At 53.8% G+C, this 19,999-nt stretch overlaps 1 protein-coding gene across 2 annotated transcripts in view; it reads right to left on the bottom strand.

Annotated features, from left to right (window-relative positions):
• Positions 1-1,196: 1,196 nt before the first annotated feature.
• Positions 1,197-19,999, bottom strand: part of FLT4 (fms related receptor tyrosine kinase 4) — a 44,592-nt gene continuing 25,789 nt past the window's right edge. Inside the window, exons 17-30 of one of the 2 annotated variants that reach the window (XM_058739829.1) lie at positions 19,588-19,723; positions 19,035-19,139; positions 18,564-18,677; positions 18,300-18,388; positions 18,019-18,166; positions 17,418-17,512; positions 16,713-16,835; positions 15,483-15,594; positions 13,572-13,671; positions 13,170-13,275; positions 12,516-12,661; positions 11,140-11,260; positions 9,944-10,029; positions 1,197-4,142 (exon numbers count right to left, since the gene is read on the bottom strand). In XM_058739829.1, coding sequence (XP_058595812.1) covers positions 3,944-4,142; positions 9,944-10,029; positions 11,140-11,260; positions 12,516-12,661; positions 13,170-13,275; positions 13,572-13,671; positions 15,483-15,594; positions 16,713-16,835; positions 17,418-17,512; positions 18,019-18,166; positions 18,300-18,388; positions 18,564-18,677; positions 19,035-19,139; positions 19,588-19,723 — 1,680 coding nt within the window. In that variant the 3' untranslated portion in view covers positions 1,197-3,943. Of the gene's footprint in view, positions 4,146-9,943; positions 10,030-11,139; positions 11,261-12,515; positions 12,662-13,169; positions 13,276-13,571; positions 13,672-15,482; positions 15,595-16,712; positions 16,836-17,417; positions 17,513-18,018; positions 18,167-18,299; positions 18,389-18,563; positions 18,678-19,034; positions 19,140-19,587; positions 19,724-19,999 lie in introns of both variants that reach the window. The other variant, XM_058739820.1, reaches the window with a different exon arrangement.

The raw sequence follows: 19,999 nt of genomic DNA on the forward strand, positions 1-19,999 counted from the left end.
GTATACAACCAAATAGAGGATTTAGTTTCAGGTATCACCCCATGGGTCCATCGCTCCAGAGCTGAGAAGGCCAACTCAGATGAACCTTCAACCTGGTGAAGTGATCCAGATCCAGTCAACCCGCTTAAACTGACCCTCAAAAAGACACTGCCCCTGAGATCTCCAGCCATGCTCCAGCCACACCCTGGAAGCTGGCTGGCCTGCTCATGGCAGAAGCTTGAGGAATCAACATGTGGACCAAGCCCAGGGGTTCAGATGCAACTCTGCCAGCCCTTGCCCCTTACTGGTGTCATCGCCCCGATCTTGCTTCTTGCTGTCAGGCTAATAGAGACTGCATCAACAAACTGGACATGGACTGGATGGCAGACTCCCTGGGAACCTGACAAAGCCAAATAAACTCCCTGGCAGCAGTGTCCCTCCAAAATAGGCCAGCTCTCAACCTCCTCACTTCAGAAAAAGGAGGGACTTGTATCTTTCTGGGGGAGGAATGTTGCTATTTTGTAAACCAATCAGGAATAGTCAGGACTAAGGTTAAGGACCTCAAGGAAAGAATTCAACGTAGACAACAGGAAAATATCGGTCAATGGAGAGGATGGGATCTCACACACTGGGCATCCTGGCTCCCTGCCCTGGCAGGGCCCCTCCTTTCCATAATTTTACTTGTGACCATCGGTCCCTCTATACTAACTACTCTGGTACGTTTTATTGAAAACACTGTTGCTTGTCAAACTGCAGCACGTATCTTAGCCCTCTAAGGGAACCAACTCCTAGAGCTAAAAAGTGATGTCTAATAAAGATTTTAAAAAAGGCATCAAAGGGGGGAATGTTGGGGAAAATGAATAAAGTTTTACACCATAAGATGGCCAATGGGACTAAAACAAGCTCTGGTGTCTAGCTTAGAGACCCCTCTTCCGGGTTCTTCTTGCCCTGTTTGCCATGCGGGCGAAACCCTGACACAGATATGGAAGCTGACAAATATAAATTACCCTTCCCCCCTTCATTCAGAGCTCAGATCTTTGGAGAAACGGTCTCCTCTGAGCTTGCTGGTGTTAAATAAATCTCTGATCCAAGATCTCCGAGTGTCGCTTGGTTTTTCTGCCAGCGTTCCAGCCTGGTTCCGTAACACAACCAATGACATTATAAAGTTAAAATGTCCAAACCCAATGGGGAAGGGGACAGTGTGGGTCTCTTCTGTATTCACATTCAGATTAGATTTATTATAGAAGAAAAACCACAACAAGCCCATCATTACCAACTGCCTTTGTGGGGAGGGGATCTTCCCACCAGAGTTGAAAATGAGACCAGGACAGTGGGCATCACAGCCTGAGGAGGGGAGTAGGGAACCAGAAGTCTCCCCAGCATGGGAGAGGCCTGGACAAGGCAAGCATAGGACCTGGCCACAGGATAGCCTCCTCACCTTTGCTGGGCTCCTTCCTATCTGCTCCCCTGGGTGAGGTGTCCCCTGCCTGTCCCCACATACCTGGCCCTAGCCCAAAACCAGGTTTAGGGGTCATCGCTTGCTCTCCCTCCTGAACCCCTGAGGCTACTGCTGGGCCACATTCATATGGCCAGGGTTACACCTCAATCCACAGATACCTCTATGCCAGCTGCTCACCCTGGAAGGGAAATCACACAAACATGTCAGGGGAGGGCTGTGGAGGGCCTTGCCACACATCCCTGACTGGAGCACATCTATCTGGGGGTGATTGAAGCTGGAGTCCCAGCTCAGACCTTCCTGATCTCGGAGTCCAGATACACACACCAGGGAGGTGACCTAAGTGTGCACTGCACCCCTCTGGGCCTGCCCCACTGTGTGTGATGGGGGTGGTCAAAGGCACCTGCTAGGCCCAGTGAAACTAAGGGACTTGTGGCAGCCTGGGTCGGCCTGAAGCAGCGTTTGGCTGTAGTAGTCGGGGACAGAGAGTTGTGTCACTTTACCCATAAAGCAGATATTACCACGTGTTTATAGGATGCCAGGCTGGGTGCTTCCTGGCTTGGGGAGAGCAGCCAGGCCTCCTGGTGGTTCCCAAGTGCCCTCTGCTGGTGGCTTTGGGGAACTGCACAGCTGGGGAGGGGACCGGGCTCAGCCGCCTCTGGTGCCTGATCCTCTGGGTAGCCTGTCCTGTGGTCTCATGGGGCTAATGACTCCATGAGAAGAAGGCTGGAGTCACATCTTCATAGACAGCTGGGACTTAGCTGAGAACCAATTCATTGTAAGTCAAAGACTGGCATCAAATTTATTATTATCTTTTGTTAAATACTTTAGATCTTTTCAGGACACATGGTCTATAAGGGCACAGTAGGTTGTCTTCCCAGTTTTGCGTGTACAGTTATGTGACAGGAGGAGAGGTGACATAATCAGGTGATATGCACGTAGGGAGGGTACTGGGGGACTGCCCCTGCACCTGCATCCGTGAGCCTTGCCCCTCTGAGAATGGCCTCTGGACTTCCACCAGGTAAACCTGGGACTTACATCTCCCAGTCAGGTGACAGCTTAGGAGGAGGGCCGTTGGGGACAGTGAGGATTACAGTCATACATGCATTCAATATATTTTAAAAGAACAATACACAATGGGCAGTGGGGGAGGTGTTCTGCCGGGCAAGCCCCTGCTCGCTGCACGGCCGCCTGTCCTGCAAGCGTCTTGTGGGGTGGGGGTGGGATGTCAATCTCCATGGTGCTAATTGGAGAAGGGTCTCTCTCCTGCCGGAGGTAGGGGTGACTGGGCAGTGGGTGCTGGAACGGGGAGCGGGGGCCCGGGCAGAGCAGCTCCAGCCTCCAGAGGGTCCTGGTCACTTCCCTGTGAAGGCTTGACCTGCCAGAGCACCGACATCAGGCACACACCAGGGGAAGAACACAGGGTTCTCCCCGGGGCCACAAAAAAGTCTGTTGATAGCCTCCCGGCATAGCGCAATGCTGCTGGGTCCTCTGGGCCAGCACCAAAGACCTTCCTCAGTGGGTCCCACGGTGTTGGCTTCTCATAAGGCCGTTCACAGCTTGGAAGGTGCCTTGGGCGGCAGATGGAGGACCCAGAGGGAAGAACCAGGCATTTCTCAAGCTGGACAGCTCTGGACTATCACCTGGTTCTTCCACTTTTGGGCCAGGCAGGTGGGGCTGGAGCCCTCCTCCAGCAAAAGGTGGCCATGGTGGCCTGTGCTATGTTGGTGTGGCACCTGACTAGGGGTCAGAGACAAGAGTCGTCTAGATTCAGAAAGACCTTCCCTGGGCTCCCCTGGGACTAAAGATTTGAAAAGTAAATTCTTCACAGCAGCGCAAATAGTCTGAAGTTCTAACAAAAAAGTTCTGTCGGGTAGTTCTCAACACCCAGGGGAAGGTACCCTGTGACCCTGACACTTGGTGCTGCAGAGACCCCTGTCCCTGGAAGGGTGAGCTGTTCAGCAAGCTCAGGAGAGGACACCCCACCCCCCAATTCCTCATTTGTTGTTTGAGATGGAAGTACAAAGCTCTGTCTTCAGCCTTGGAGAGGCAAGAAAGCCATTCTCATGGGACTAGGTGCAGGGGACGGTGGGGCGGGACCTGGGAGACCACAGTACAAGTCTGGCTCCACCTCTGTCCCTGTGACTCTCAGACCTACGGAGTCCTTGTCAGAAATTGGGGACCGTGCCACCACCCAGCATGGTGGGCAGGGCAATCAGGGTTGGCCCCATGGGTGTTGGGCTACATGGAATCTGAGTCTGAAGGGAAGAAGGCCCTGGGAGATCCAAAGGGTGGCCTAGGGCAGGCGTGGTGATGGAGTTTGGAGAGCCTTGGAGCCTGGGTTTTATTCTTTCTAACCAGGGAGGAGGAAATGCCTCCTGGCCCAAGCTGAAGGAGAGGAGTTCCCAGCCTGGGCCCCCTACCCTCTGCTCACCATCCAGACACGTCCCTCCACCCGTGCCAAGGGTCAGAGCCCAGGGTCTTGGGGGCCTTGCCTGGGGGCCGCCCTCAGTAACAGTCGTCTGCAAAGAAGGGTGCACAGGCAGACGGTGGGCAGTCCCCCACATCGTGTGGCCCCACCAGCTCCCCATACTCGCTGTTGTAGAACACCTGGCCTCCCCGTGCCCCGCGGTCCGGCCTCCGCCGCCGCCCTTGGGTGTCAGGGTGCGCCCTGGTCACGTCCACATTCCGGCCAGGTCCTTTACAGCTGCTGAGACAGGGAAGGAGATGGTCAGTAAGACAAGAAGACAAGAGGGACAGGACCCTAGTAGGGGGTCTGGTTGGAATCACCAGAGACATGACCAGAGCATCAAACAAGTCCAGAGCCATCAGGCACAGGCTTGACGCACACAGCAAAGCAGGCTGATGTGAGTGTTGGCAAACACTGGAGCTTTCTCTGTCCCAAGCCTGGGTGTGGGATGATGGAGAATGCCTGCTCCATGCCTCCAGACCTATTTCTCTCCCAGACCTGCCCATCTCTGTGAACGCACCAATGCTGACTCAGTGGCTCAAGCCCCTGGGTGACATCCTTTCCTGAGCCCCTCACATCCAATCCACCCAGACGCCTGTACATTTTAACTGCAGAATGCATCCATGCCCCTCTCTGCATGCCCTGTCCTGCTCCAGAGCCAGTGGCCACCTCAGATGCTCTGCACTAACTTGGCACACCTCTCCTCCTCCCAACCCTGCCTCCCTAGGGCCTTGTCTTCAGGGATCCTTTCAGCTGGAGAATGTCCTTCTCCTGACAGACCCTCCAATGGCGTTTTGTCACTCTCAGGATGAACGCCAAGCTCCTCTCCCTGGCCTGGGAGGCCTTGAAGGTGCCAGCCCCAACCCCTGTGTCCTCAGTGATGGTCAGATGACACTCCCCACTAAGCTCTCACTTTCTTTGAGAGTTTGCAAATGTTGCTTCATTGCTTCTGATTTTAATTTTGCTTTGCATGGTGCTAAGCCTGATGCCAGCCTGACTTTTTTTTCCTTCATAAATGACTCTGCCTGGGGCACCTGGGTGGCTCAGTCAGTTGAGTGGCTGACTTCATGATCTCAAGGTTCATGAGTTTGAGCCCCACATCGGGCTCGCTGCTGTCAGCACAGATCCTCTGTCCTCCTCTCTCTGCCCCTCCCGGCTTGCATTCTCCGAAAAATAAATAAATATTAAAAATAAATAAATAAATGACTCAGCCTTTTTGCCTGAATTTACAGAATGTTTACCTTGAAAGTCTAACAGTTCAACTAAGCTTTGAGTCCAAGCCTACTGTTCTGGGTCAGTTTTCCTAGTCCATCTTTGGAGATGTAGATTTAGTTATTCTTTTCTAAGAGGGTTATCTTGAATTCCAAGTTTATTTTGTTAATTTTTTTTAATCGTTTATTTATTTTTGAGACAGAGAGAGACAGAGCATGAACAGGGGAGGGTCAGAGAGAGAGGGAGACACAGAATCTGAAACAGGCTCCAGGCTCTGAGCTGTCAGCACAGAGCCCGACGCGGGGCTCGAACTCACGGACCGCGACATCATGACCTGAGCCAAAGTCGGACGCTTAACCAACTGAGCCACCCAGGCGCCCCTTGAATTCCAAGTTTAAAATACTAGGTCTATTTTACTGTCAGCATAGGCTTCCTCAGAGACTCCAATTTTACATAGATTGGATCTTTTCTACTCAACTACTACACCACCAACTTTCTTTCTCATCTTTTTTACCTCTTTGTTTTGGTTTTATTTTCTTTTGTCTTTTCATGTCCATCTTCGGTGTCTTTCTCTGCAAGGAAGAATTATCATATCTACTGATCCTTGGGCACCCCCTCTCCAGTCATTTTTGAGGGGATTTCTCTTATATTTCAATTTCTTTCCTGAAATGTAGTCAACCACCATTTAATACTGTCACACTACCTATTTCCATCTGAGTGTTGAGTTTCTGATTCCTGGTGTGGCTCCTTTGTTTAATTATGTATTGAATACACTGGAGTATGTATCAGCTTTTCCTTGCTTCCTTTTTTTTTTGTTTTGTTTTGTTTTGAGTATTTACATCTACATTCTAATTGTTTTATTCTTATAATAACTCTGTATGGATAGTGATTATTTTTTTCTGTTCATGATTATTCATGCTGGGATTTCCTCAGCTAGAAGTATCTGGTTATCCTATGGAAGGGGCTTGGGATATGGGTGGCTTCTGAGGTTGCTTAATTTAGGAGTGCTGCACTAGACCTGTGTCTGTGGTGTCACATTGAATTCCTTCAACTGCATCCTCTGCAAAGGCTCCATTCTTGTCCTGCATTGTATTGTCACCTGGAGCCAACCAGTGACTTTGCTGGGAGTCCTGGGCCCCCTTGTGGTTGCTGCCACACAGCCATGCTGACCTACCACAAGCCCAGGGCTTCCATATCTTCCTCTTGCCTACACACTTGGATGAAATGCCACACTTCAGGGGGTGGATCTGTCATCCTAAGTGGCCCCTCTAAGGGCCGGGTGAGTGACCTAGAAGTGAGGACCCTATGTGGTAAGTGTGATTGGTGGTTCACAGGAGACAGGAAAGGACCAGACAGATAAGCTCCCTCCTTCTCCCTGCACAGAGCCCTTCAAGGTGCATTCTATCTTTGCACCTGTTTGGAGAATGTTCCATGTACCAAGTGAATGCACCCACCAGGTGACCTGCTGTACCTCTCGGTGGCTGGTCATGCTGTGCTTCCCAGGGAACCCCGTGAGAAGAATAGTGCTGTCACTTCTATTGTGAGGTGCAGTGCTGTAATAAATGGTTTCCTTGGGTGTGTATCTGTCTTCTGGATTCTTGCTTCTGGAGGACTCTTATCTTCTGCAACTTTCTTCCTCCTTCACTATGAAGCACTCCCTTTCACAAGCAGCTCCTTCCCAAGACGGCTGCCCCTGGTGCCTCAGACTTGCCCTGGAGCCCTGCTCTCCTCCACCAGACCTCTGGCTCTTCCATTATCTCCCCAGTTTGTCTGGAGGACCTTATCACACTCCTCTCTCACGGAACAGTCCTTATTTACTCTCCCTCCACCAGGACTCAGGTATGGCTCTGCTGGCCCTAGTGCTGAGTTCCCTACTCACAGGTAAACTTGAGTCTGTTTCTCTTGGTTACATCACAGGTATGGGCTCTGAGTGGCCTTATTTTGGGTGTTGTTTTTATGAAGATAGGTGGAGATTAGAATTTAACAATCACCCTATGACTCACCCTCTTACTGAATTATCTTTTTTTGAGATAGAAAATACTGTTTGGTAAAGGGACATTAGTCAAAAACTATTTAAAACAATGCAGTTAGCATTAATTTTCCGAAACTAGGTTACCAATAGAGATCACCTGATGGAATCAAGAAAAACAAAAAAAAGAGGCCAAGATGCATGGTATAGATGCAAGTAGTCATGGCTGGGTATGTGATCCCACAACCACCAGCATTCACAGCGCTGCAAACACACCCTTTGCAGGCTGCTGGGAAAATATCCAATAGTTGGTTGAGTTGTAGATGTCATAAATACACCTACCAGAAAGGTGAACAATAGCATCAACTATCCTAATGTGATACAAATAAATACTTGTGGTTTAGTGTAAAATATTCAGTGACAACCTCATTTAGTGATTAAAAAACAGCAGAGGCAGAAGGCATGGTTTGTTCTGGAAAATTATGTCAGATGACCTAAAAAGGGACTCCTGAGACAGACACAGACATCAAAGGTAGAAGTGAATGGTCTGAAGAAAGTGGAAAAGGGCAATGTCTTACAGTATTGTAGTTCCTGTCATCTATTCATCCATTCATTCATTTGTTCATTTGTTCATTTCAATGTGGGGTTTGAACTTGCGACCCCAAGATCAAGAGTTGCACGCTCCAAAAAATGAACTATTGGGACCTCATTAAAATAAAAAGCTTTTGCACAGCGAAGGAAACAATCAGCAAAATGAAAAGGCAACCAACGGAATGGGAGAAGATATTTGCAACGACATATCAGATAAAGGGTTAGTATCCAAAATCTATAAAGAACTTATCAAACTCAACACCCAAAAAAACAAATAATCCAGTGAAGAGATGGGCAAAAGACATGAACAGACACTTCTCCAAAGAAGACATCCAGATGGCCAATCGACACATGAAAAAAGGCTCCACATCACTCATCATCAGGGAAATACAAATCAAAACCACAATGAGATACCACCTTACACTTGTCAGAATGGCTAACATTAACAACTCAGGCAACAACAGATGTTGACAAGGATGTGGAGAGACAGGATCTCTTTTGCACTGCTGGTGGGAATGCAAACTGGTGCAGCCACTATGGAAAACAGTATGAAGTTTCCTCAAAAAACTAAAAATAGAACTACCTTACGACCCAGCAATAGCACTACTAGGTATTTATCCAAAGGGTATGCTGTTTCGAAGGGGCACATGCACCCCAATGTTTCTAGCAGCACTATCAACAATAGCCGAAGTATGGAAAGAGCCCAAATGTTCATCGATGGATGAATGGATAAAGAAGATGTGGTATACATATACAATGGAGTATTACTTGGCAATCAAAAAGAATGAAATCTTGCCATTTGCAACTACATGGATGGAACTGGAGGGTATTACGCTAAGTGAAATTAGTCAGTCAGAGAAAGACAAATATCATATGACCTCACTCATATGAGGACTTTAAGATACGAAACTGATGAACACAGGGGAAGGGAAGCAAAAATAATATAAAAACAAGGAGGGGGACAAAACATAAGAGACTTTTAAATATGGAGAACAACCAGAGGGTTACTGGAGGGGTTGTGGGGGGGGGGATGGGCTGAATGAGTAAGGGGCATTAAGGAATCTACTCCTGGGGCGCCTGGGTGGCGCAGTCGGTTAAGCGTCCGACTTCAGCCAGGTCACGATCTCGCGGTCCGTGAGTTCGAGCCCCGCGTCAGGCTCTGGGCTGATGGCTCGGAGCCTGGAGCCTGCTTCCGATTCTGTGTCTCCCTCTCTCTCTGCCCCTCCCCCCGTTCTGTTCATGCTCTGTCTCTCTCTGTCCCAAAAATAAATAAAAAACATTGAAAAAAAATTAAAAAAAAAAAAAAGGAATCTACTCCTGAAATCACTGTTGCACTGTATGCTCACTAACTTGGATGCAAATTAAAAAAAAAAAAAAAAGAGTTGCACACTCCACCAACTGAGCCAGGTAGGCACCCCCAAGTCCTGTCATTTAAACAGCTATGTACAGGGCACCTGGGTGGCTCAGTTGGTTAAGCATCTGACTCTTGGTTTCAGGTCAGGTCATAATCTCTCAATTTCATGAATTGGATCCCTGAGTCAGGCTCTGGGCTGGCATCGTGGAGCCTGCTTGGGATTCTCTCTCTCTCCCCACCTCTCTCTCTGTCCCTCCTCTAGTTGTGCTGCCTCTGTCTCTCTCAAATATATAAATGAACTTAAATAAACCCAGTAATGTACAAGTCAAGTAGGAGAATGAATAGGTAGACATGTAACTATTTCATCTATACTCTTAAAAGATTAAACATTCAAGTTTTTTTTTGGGGGGGGTGGGTAGGGTGCTATCACCTTGGACAAAGGGAGGTCATCTATCTGGGTCACTTTCTGTGCAGGCACACAAGGATTTCTCTGTAACGATATTCTTATCAAAATAGGACAGCAGCCAGCTCCAAGTCACATGATCTCTCTGTCTCCTGCTGCCACTGAGCTTAAATATTGGGGTCCTGGGATGGTGGTGGAGTCCCCTGGCTACGGGTGTGTATGTACAGTGGGCATGGTGGCTCATACTCGATTCAGCTAGAGCATCCGTCATATGGAAGGAAGGTGTAGGGGACCAGCACCAGGTATGCTGAGCCAGGATGGTGATGGGGGTGGGGGCTATTTCGGGAGGACTGGTGGCCAAAGGCCTTGAGTTCCAGAGTAGTTTGCTTTGAACACACAAAAAGGCAATAGGCAACCATGAAAGGTTTCAGGTAAGACAGTGATGGGCATACCCAGGCCCAGCTTCCCTTCCTGGCCCTTTGCAGGGAAAGAGGTTCTGAAAGCCCTACCTGAGCCCGCTTTCTTGTCTGTACCTGCTCTCCAGCTGCTCAAACTCCTCAGAGGCTAGCACCATCCCACTGTCCGTTTGGTTATCCTGTGTGCAGAGAACAAGCCGAGGCTGTAGGCCCCCCTGAAGCCCATCTGCAGGCAGCTGCCCCCCGGCCAGAACAGCATGGCATAGACCTGCACTGCTGCAGACCTAACACCTGTCCTGTGAAAAGTGAGCAGAAAACAGGTGTTCGCCCCTCACTGGAGCATGCGGGGGAGGGTCACATGCCCCTGCCATGGAGGGAGAAACTGAGGCCCAGAGGGGCCGTGCTTGGCCGGCACTCAGGAGTTGGCAAAGCTGGGATACCGCATGCTGGGGGGTCCTACAGAGTGGCCATGCAAGCGCTCAGGGTGCAGGGAGAGCAGGAACACAAGGAGAAACTGGGAGAACATTGAAAGAATCTGGCAGCTCGTAGTGGATAAAAATGGTCTTCACGGAGACACATCCCAGATTTGGCGGGGTTCTGTCACCCTTAGATTGGGCGTGACTTTCGTTTTGAATTGCATGGAGGGGAATAGCACTCCCGTCAGACCTGGGGGCCCTCCAACATCTTCACCTGGCCCCAGGCGACATGAGCACTCACTGACCAAACCCATCCAGAGCGAGGCTGGAATGGGAAGGTTCCTGGCTATGTGTCTTGGAAATAGGCTAAGAGGGTGAGTTTGTGCTTTTACAAAGTGGATACGCGGGCTCCGGCTTAGTGGCATGGTGGGTCCACTCTGCTTGACTGAATCCGAGGACACAGCGATGTCCTGTGCCCTGTTCCCAGGCCTCCTTCTCTGGGGACACCATCCCCTTCTCTCTGGCCACATGGCTGGGGGGCCACCAAAGGGAAGCCCTGACCCAGGCTAATCCAATAATAACCATCTGGGAGGAGAAGCTGTCTTTCCACTGGGTTTCTATGCTGTGCAGAAGGAGACCCTGTGTGAGTGATGAGGGCACAGTGGGGAGCGGCTGAGGGATGGTGGCATTGCAGAGGCACACAGACCCCAACATGCCTGAGGTGCAATAGAGGACTTGACATTTCAAGGGACAGTCGGCACCCTTTCCTCAGCGACTTCCCCTGCCAACCTCAGGAGTTCCCGGCACCTTCTCCCAGCAGACAGAGACCAGCCACCCTGATCTGGGGTGCCCGGGCCCACTGGCCCCACTTACCACGGAGGCCTTGTAGGTTGTTGGGGTCATGGGAAATTCTTCGAATGTTTTCATCCTGGAGGAGCCCTGGGTCTGAGTCCCTCTGGCCAGGCACCCAGGAAAGGACACACAGTTGTAGTATCTGTGGGGAGAAAGCAGGGAGTGCTGAAGAAATGTGCCCCAGAAAGCTCTCTCCACCTCTCCATCTGCCCCATGTCTCCCCAGGAGGACCCAGTCCTGGGATGAGAGTATGGGCCCTGGGTGCGGTGCTGGGCTGGGTCCCCCTCGGGTGCCCCCTGCAGCCATCTACCACGCGGCCCCCCTCCCCATGCTGAGCGGTGTCTCCTCTCCTGTGTGTGCGGGAGGAGAAAACCTCCTGAGGCCACTGCTGGGAAGGGCATGGGATGTGAGTGCAGAGCGCCCAGCCCCGGGGGGCAGAAGCAGGTGGTTGGCATGGAGCTGGCGAGAGATGTAGGGAGGCCTTCACCCCAGAACGGGCCTCTCTGTGCAAGGCAAGAAGTCTGGTGCAGCAAGCTGCCACCTGGCCTGTGTGTGTGGGTGTGTGTACACATGTGTGCCCATGTGCATGTCCGTGTGTGCATGGGGATGACTGGTGGAAGGAGCCTCGTGGGCACCAGCTGGCTGTTCCTGTCTCCCAGGCCTGACCCTGCTCTATGCTGGGGTGCAGGGGGTGGTGGGTTTCAGAGAAACATAAAAAGCCTTCCTGGAGTATAAACAGCCATCGGCAAGAGACATCTGATCCAGAACTCTGGGAACTTAGGCTACCGTCTGAATCCTGAATACAGATTAGTGACAGGCCTATTCTGCTCCCAGGACCCCAAATTTCAGACTAAGGGGAAGTGCCTTTAGGGGCTATGAGTGCCAGAAGCAGAGGAGGCTGGAGGGTAGAGAGAAGGACTGAAGGGGTGCAGAGAAAAGCAAAGTGGCAGTCTATATGGCCTTGGAGGGGCCCCAAAGCTAACCAGGCCCTCCAGGGAGACACAGCCCCCAGCACTGTCTTTTAAAATCACTGTGCTCTTGGGGTGCCTGGGTGGCTCAGTTGGTTAGGCATCCAACTCTTGATTTTGGCTCAGGTCATGATCTCACAGGTCGTGGGATCAAGCCCCTCATTGGGTTCCAGGCTGACGGTGCAGAGCCTGCTTGGGATTCTGTCTCCCTCTCTCCTCTGCCCCTCTTCTTTTCGCTCTTTCTCTCTCAAAATAAACAAGCAAACATTTAAAAAAATTAAAAAAATAAAATCACTGTGCTCTCTGAGTTGGTCTCTCAAGTCCTTGTGGTTTGCTTTTTCTTGATGACTAACGAGAATAAAATATACCATGTCGGAACTGCTTTCTCCCTGCCCAGGGGATCCCTGGACCTGAGGCAGTGTGGCTGACCTGGCCGCCAGGCTGTGCCGGTGCAGGCTTGGCGGGCTGTCCTCGGTGTCGGCCTCGGCGATGTGCAGGGCCGTGGTGGACGCCTGCAAGAAACTGCCTTCCTCCAAACTCTGAGAGCTGCAGGGATCCATGCAGTCCTCCTCCTCCTGGTGGGAATGGCAGAGCCCACCAGGGTCAGACATCACTGTGTCCCCTCAGCCCCCCCCCTCACGCTCAGGACTGCTGGGGCTCCTGACCGGTGAAGCTCTGTGCAGCAAGGTGCTCTGAGGTTTAAGTGAGCCTGCCTGGCGAATTCTCCCAACAGCCTTCCCAGGTGCCCCACTTATAAGGAGGAAGACACAACATGGGCAATCTCAACCCAGGGTCCCCTCCTTTGGGGCACAGTTGGTGTTGTGGGCACAGCCCTTGCTCACGCCTCTGGACCCCAGAGCACTAGGGTGGGCTTGAGCTGGCTTTGCTCTCTGCACCCCCAGGCACATTGTGGGAGGGAGACAGAAGTGAAAGGTGGGTGCAGGGGGCAGGGCTTGCAGACCCCCTGAAGGCCAGTCGAGGGCTCTGCATGGCCAAAGACGGGCTCTGACCATCTGCCCGATGGTCCTGGGGTTGGGGGTCAGAGGTTGCTACAGCAGGACAGGGTGGACAGAGAAGACTTACTTGTCGGCCCCTGCCCTGGAGCAGGTCCCCCAGGATCTCCACCAGCTCCGAGAACGCAGGCCTCTCTTTGGGGTCTCCTGACCAGCAGCTCAGCATGATGCCACGTCTGTGGGTAAAGCCGGCTGCTGGCCTGTGGTCTGAGTGCACCCGCACCATCCACCAGCAGACTGCCCAGCTCCCCTAACCTTGGCCCCTCACACCCTCACTGCCTACCCTGTCTTTTCTGCCTGGGGCGGGTGGGGGAGAGCTGTCCAGGGGCCAGTGGGTAGATCAGGGGTGGAGCAATGAACTCCATCTGCAGGCCTCAGGCCTGTGCCACCTCCCCAGTTCTGCTCCTTTTGCATGCAACACCCCCAACCCCACCAACCCCCCAACACCTACAGAGTCAGTGGGGAAACTCACATGGCGGGAGTGGCCAGCTCTGGGGCTCTCATCCGTGTGCCCTCTTTTAGCCGCTGACAGAACTCCTCGTTGATCTGCACCCCAGGGTAGGGGGAGGCCCCTGATGGCAGGAACAGGGTGAGGCAGAGGGTGGGTGGGGAGCAGGCAGCCGGTGCTCAGTCCAGCCCCCTCAGATTGGCTCTGTCCTGGCCCTTTATGGCAGAGGGCTCATCCTGCTGCTTCCAGGCCTGGGGTGGGGGTGGGGGCTGGCCAGCACTCCTGTCCTCCTATTATAGTTCTTCATTAGGTTAAAAAAGAATGATGGATGAAAACACGGTTGCAGGGATCCCCAGGGTCAGGGAGCCACACTGAGCCAATTAAGCCAGGTTTGGCACAGTGACCCCTCTTCAGAGACACCCTCCCCAGGCATCCAATCCAATCCCTTCCTAAATCCTGTGGCTTTGCCTGCAGCACCTTGCCTCTCCTGACCACAGAAAAGATGGCCCTAAAGAGCCTCTTGGTCTCCCTCTGCCCCTGAGGGCAAGCCACACAACAGCAGGGCGATCCTTTTTATTTTTTTAATGTTTATTTTTGAGAGAGAGAGAGAGAGAGAGACCGAGTGCAAGTGGGGGAGGGGCAAAGGAGAGGGAGACACAGAATCCAAAGCAGGCTCCAGGCTCCAAGTTGTCAACACAGAGCCCTACATGGGGCTTGAACTCACGAACTGTGAGATCATGACCTTAGCTGAAGTTGGACGCTCAACCCATTGAGCCACCCAGGAGCCCCAGTAGGGCAATCCTTTAAACTTTTTTTTTCATTTATATTTGAGGAAGAGAGAGAGAGAGAGAGAGAGAATGCATGCGCATGTGTGCCTGCATGCAAGCAGGGGAGGGGCAGAGAGAGGACAACAGAAGATCCGAAGCAGGCTCTGAGCTGGTAGCAGAGGCTCGAACTCAAGGATCGTGAGATCATGATCTGAGCCAAAGTCAGATGCTTTACTGACTGAGACATGCAGGCGCCCCAAGAGTGATTCTTTTAAGACAAAACCCAGACTGCTCTCTCCCTCACTCAAAGCTCTGAATGGCTTCCACGAGACTTAAATTCCAGGTCCTCACCCTGGTCAGCTCGTGCAGGGCATGGACCACCTCTCCTACCTCTTGCTGCATTTCCTGACGCCCCTTCCTCATCCCCTGCCCACCTCCGACACTCCGGGATGATGGGCCTGGTTGCCCCCTAGTCCTGGAGTGCTGTCTTCCCAGGCCTGCTTGCCCTCCCCCAGCCCCTTCATCAGCCAGGCCCTCCCCTCCAGCTCACACACAGCCCCTGTCTGTCCTCCTGTGCTCTCCAGGCCCTTGGATTTTTAGTAATAGTATTCATGGTAGTTGCTCTTTAGTTCTTTTACTTCTCCATTTGTTCACTGCCCAGCTCCACCCTAGTGTGTGTGTGGGGGTTCATCTTGGTCCCAGGGGGCCCACCCAGGGACCCACGTGGAACTCTCCTAAGTAGGTACAATCCTTGAGTCAGCACCCAGTCTCCTCCAGGACACACCCCAGCCCTTGAAGGCAGGAGCGGCATCCCCAGTGACAGGTGAGGAAGGGGCTTATCCAGGGAGGGGATGATCTGGGGGGACCTGTGAGGCCTCTCCTCTGGGACCTGCGGTAACCCTGGGGACTGCCTAGTAAACACAGGCTCTGTGCTCACAGAGACTGGAGCACACCACCCTCTACCTGCTAGAGCTGGTGCCAGGGTGGCCCACGCTGGAGGCAGAGGGGAGAGGTGGAGGGCTGTTAAGCCACTCACCATAGAATGACTGCTTGCTCCAGGTGCACACGTCTGAGCCGCCCAGCCCCCTGCTTCACAAGGGCTAGGGTGGTGTGACCTGGAGCCTACCATCCTGCCTCTCCCCTCCCCCACACCCTGCCGTGCACTTACCCAAGGAGAAGATCTCCCAGAGCAGCACCCCAAAGGACCACACGTCACTCTGCGTGGTGTACACTTTGTCAAAGATGCTCTCAGGGGCCATCCACTTCAGAGGCAGCCGGGCCTGGGGGAGGCGGGAGGAAGCTTGTCCCCATGAAGGGAGGGAAGAGAGGGAGAAAGCCAAACACTTGGGCAGCCCCTCTCTCACCCCCAGTCTCCCCAGAACTCTGGAGCCACACCCCAAGAAAGGCCTTTGGCCCTTCCCACCCCTTCTGTGTTCAGAAGACTCTCACACCCTATAGGTGCCTAGTGTCTTCCTTGAAGTCTTCTGCCCTGCTGCTGTTCTCCCAGGTCTGTCTGGGCCCCTTTCTGCCCTTGAGCACTCTTAGGGGGGCACTTGGAACCCCTCCTCCTCTGGACCCCAGACCCAGCCTCTAGCGGAACTGGGACCCTGCACCCCCTCACCATCCCCACTTCATCTCCTCATCTGATCACTGGGTAGCCACTGGATGCCTGGCATCACCCCTGACCACTCCTCTTGTAGCTCCTGATGTGCCTTCCCCATCATCTGTCTCTCTAACCTCTTGTGGCCTCTACCTGGGAGCCCTGAGGGCCACAGCTCCTTCTGACTGACCTCTGCCTCCACCTCAGCACCTCTGCTCCCCTTTCCTCATGGCCTGCAGAGGGGGCTTCTGGAAGGCACACTGGACTCTCCCCTCCTGCCCCCTCTACTCACCCGTGAGTGAGAATGAACGGCAAAAGCTTTCTCCATGGTGGCTATGCTATCAGGGTGGCCCATCACAGCCTAGACCCATCTCGCCCACTGCTCCCTCTCCAAGCATCTTCCTTTCTCCTCCGGGGGACAAACCCCTAAATTAGTGCCTGCCTGGCTGCCTCTGAGTGCCACCAATGAGACACACACTGCACCTAGCACACACAAACTTTTCTGTGACCACCCTGCACCATTCAGGGTCCACCTCTGCAGGGCAAGCATGTGGAGTCAGTCAGTGTCCACCTACTGGACAAGGACATGGGGCCAAACACAAGCTCTAGTTGGAACGCCACGGTCCCTGCTCTTCAGCTCCTGTCTCTACAACCCTGCCCCACGTGCCCTGGTGGGGCCTCTAAGGTCCCTATAGGCTCTCAGGCCTGCCATGTAGATGGCTGTGAGTCCCCCACCTGGCTCCTGGATAGGAGCTCCATGCCCCCATCGTCTGCCCTCCCTCTGTGGCCTGCACTCACGCTGCCCTTGCGCACGTAGTCAGGGTCTTTGTAGATGTCGCGGGCCAGGCCAAAGTCACAGATCTTCACCACATCACTTTCTGACAGCAAGATGTTCCGAGCAGCCAGGTCTCTGTGAATACACTAGGGGCACGAGGAGGTGTGAGGGGGGGTGGTCAGCACAGGTCCCCGGGGCCCACCCATGCCCAAGTCCTGCTCTTTCTTTTTTTTTAATCTTTCAAATTTTATTTATTTATCTTGAGAGAGAGAGAAGGGAGAGAGAGAGAGGGATGGGGCAGAGAGAGAGGAAAGAGCAAGAATCCCAAGCAGCTTCCTTGCCAGTGCAGAGCCTGATGTGGGGCTCGAACCCACAAACCATGAGATCATGATCTGAGCTGAAGTCAGATGCTTAACCAGCTGAACCATTCAGGTACCCCTTGGGGATAGATTTCTTGCTCCCCTGAGACTCTCCAGGGGCTCATGGAACTTTGGGGGCAGCAGAAGAGGCTGTGGAGTGGGACAGATTCCACATCCAGTTCCACTGCTGATAGCTAGAGATCTTGGGAAATCACTGTCACACTCTGGTGTCAGTTTCCTCCTCTGCAAAGTGGGAGAAACATCCCTTGACCATAGCATCACTGTGGGGTGAGCTAGGACAGTGTGTGTCTTGGTGTGCTGGTAGGTCTGCACCTTTCTCCCTTCTGAGGGGCCTGCTGGGACAGTCACCTTGCGTGAAGCGAGGAACTCCATCCCTCGGGCCACCTGGAAGCTGTAGCAGACAAGGTCTTCCATGGTCAGCGGGCTCAGCCACAGGTCCCGAGCTGCACAATGGAGTGAGGCGGGCTCATGAGGGGCCTCTTCCACAACTCCTATCTTCCACCCCTCACCAAAGGGAGCATTTGTTCACCAACCCTGGCTGTATCCCTCCTGGTTGGGCCCCTGAAGCCCCTGGCACTAGCTCACTGGCGTGTGGGCCCCTTCTCCTGCCCCTCAGCATCCACTCTCTCTGTGACACCCACTATCTACTCCCAGAGCAGTGAATGTTGTTGCATCACAGGCCTTTGCACCTGCTACTTCTTCCTGTTTGTTCCCACCCTTGTCTGGAAGGCAAATGTCTGTACATCCAATGATGCACGAATCAAATGTCAAGTCTCTGGAAACCGCCCCTGTGGTGTCTTCCCTTCCAAAGGAAAAGCCCATTACACACTCTCCCATGTAAGCCCCTTCAGGAGGGCCCAAGTGAGGCCAGTTTGTCTCATAGTCCCCTGATCATGGGTATCATCATGCCAGCCAGACTTCTCTGGGCAAGGGGAAGCCAGGCTCTTACGTTCTTGGACCGGAGGGGCCCGTCCTGCCCCGCCCTTGCCCATCAGGAGCCTGGAGAGGAGGGCCCTGTCGCTGCTTCCTGGCCTCCGGTCAGCCTTGGCGCCTTCCACCATGGCGCGGAAGCGCCTTCGCTGCTCAGGGGACTTCTCCTAGGTATGAACAAAGTGGGTCTCAGGGGGGGCTCCGCCACCCGCGGCAGTGGCGCTCCCCCACCCTCTAGCCCACCTTGGCATCCTTCGGGTCCCCGGCAGAGCTCGGGCCACTGGTAGGGCGCCCACTTACAGCATAGGGGTTGAAGGCCTCCCGCTTGGCACGCAAGAAGTTGGAGAGATTGCCGTACTTGCAGAACTCCACGATAACCATGAGGGGGCCTAGAGCAGGGCGAGAGCGCGGCGCTCGGGGACCAACGGCAAGGTGGAGGGCGGGCACCACAGCAATGCCCCACTCCTCAGTCCTCCTGCCCCGCCCCGGATAGCCCCGCCCATACCAAGCCCAGCAGGCCCCTCCTCTCAGGGGAAGGGGAGGGGTGGGGCACGAGCTCCTCACCATTGGGCTTGGTGCACGCCCCCAGGAGGTTGACTACGTTGAGGTGGTTGCCAATGTGGATTAGGATCTTGAGCTCCGACATCAAGGCTCGGTGCTCGCTAGCTGTGGCGCCCTCTGGAGGGGATATGGGGACTTCGCGGGGTGTCCGGCCTGCCGCCTCCCTCCCCGGACCCGGCCCCTAGTCCGTGCGCGTCCCTCTTCCCCACCACCGGCTTAGCTAAAGTGCAGCTAGAGCTCTCGCGCGTGAGGGCGTAGAGTCCCCAGCTGGTCCTGCTCGCCACTTTGAGGCTGGAGTTTCGGGTGGAATTGGGAAGCATGACTCGGATCCAAGCCTCAGGCCTCCATGAAGAACCCTGGGTCAGGCTCTGGCTCTGAACCTCAGTTTCCCCTTCTGCACCACAGCTCTGCCAGCCCACCCAGAGCTGCTGCCCCTCACCGTTCCCACCACCTCCTGACCCGCAGACTCCACACCTTTCAGCATTTTCACTGCCACAGTGTCACAGCTGCTGCCCTTGTTGATTCCAAAAGCCGAGGCTTCCACCACCTTCCCGAAGGCCCCATGGCCGAGAACTCTCCCTGTGGGGGCAGGGAGCCGGCTCCAGGTGAGCTGTATGAGGGCGAGGGTGAAGAAGGATGGGCAGCAGGGGCAACCCTTGTGAGGGGCCAGGAAGGAAGGCCCAGGAGGGGGAGGAGAGGGCGCCTCTCTGCCAAACAGGAAGAGCACTGAGACCAGGAGCGGGAAGAGAGGGAGAGGAGAAGCTGACAGGAAGGCCCTGCATCCTCTCCCAGCAGGTGCGATGGGCCCACCCAGCTCAGAGCTGCAGGAAGTGACCCCGGGGGGCCTGAGAACTGAGAGCCCTGGCCAAAGTTCTTGGGATGCACGCCCAGATGGGCAGGTTGGGCCAGGTGGGGGCCAGGCATGACTTTCTGGCCTGAGAATGGAGGGATTTCAGCACTTCAGAGGCTGAAGCCCATCTGTGCAGGCAGGATAGGGTGGGTGGGGCAGGCTGGGCGATCGCCTCACCGAGGTGCAGCCGCTCCCGGGGGAACTCCCATTGGCTGGCATCATAGGACAGGTATTCACACTGCTCCTCCAGAGGCACCTCCCCGGGGTCCATGATGATGGACAGGTAGCCTGTCTTGATGTCTGCATGGGCTGGCTGGGGTGGGGGTGGGGACGACTCACTGATTTGGCCACACCACGGTCTTGGGTAAAACTTTCCCCAGGACAGATGGGATCTCCTTTGGGACTCTCAGGCAAGGAGGGGACAGACTGACAACCTCTGGTGGTGTAAGAGCCCAGCATGGAGGGGTCTGAGAGGCTTCCTAGGAGGTGAGGCTTCCAGGTGAGCCAGGACGGATGAGGATTTTATTTCTTATCTTACACGCGGTGCATGGTGTAGAGAGACCCCACAAGGAGCGGTGGAGAGGCTCAG

The sequence above is a fragment of the Neofelis nebulosa genome, chromosome 1 (genome assembly GCF_028018385.1).
Source record: "Neofelis nebulosa isolate mNeoNeb1 chromosome 1, mNeoNeb1.pri, whole genome shotgun sequence".
NCBI classification, from domain to species: Eukaryota; Metazoa; Chordata; class Mammalia; order Carnivora; family Felidae; genus Neofelis; species Neofelis nebulosa.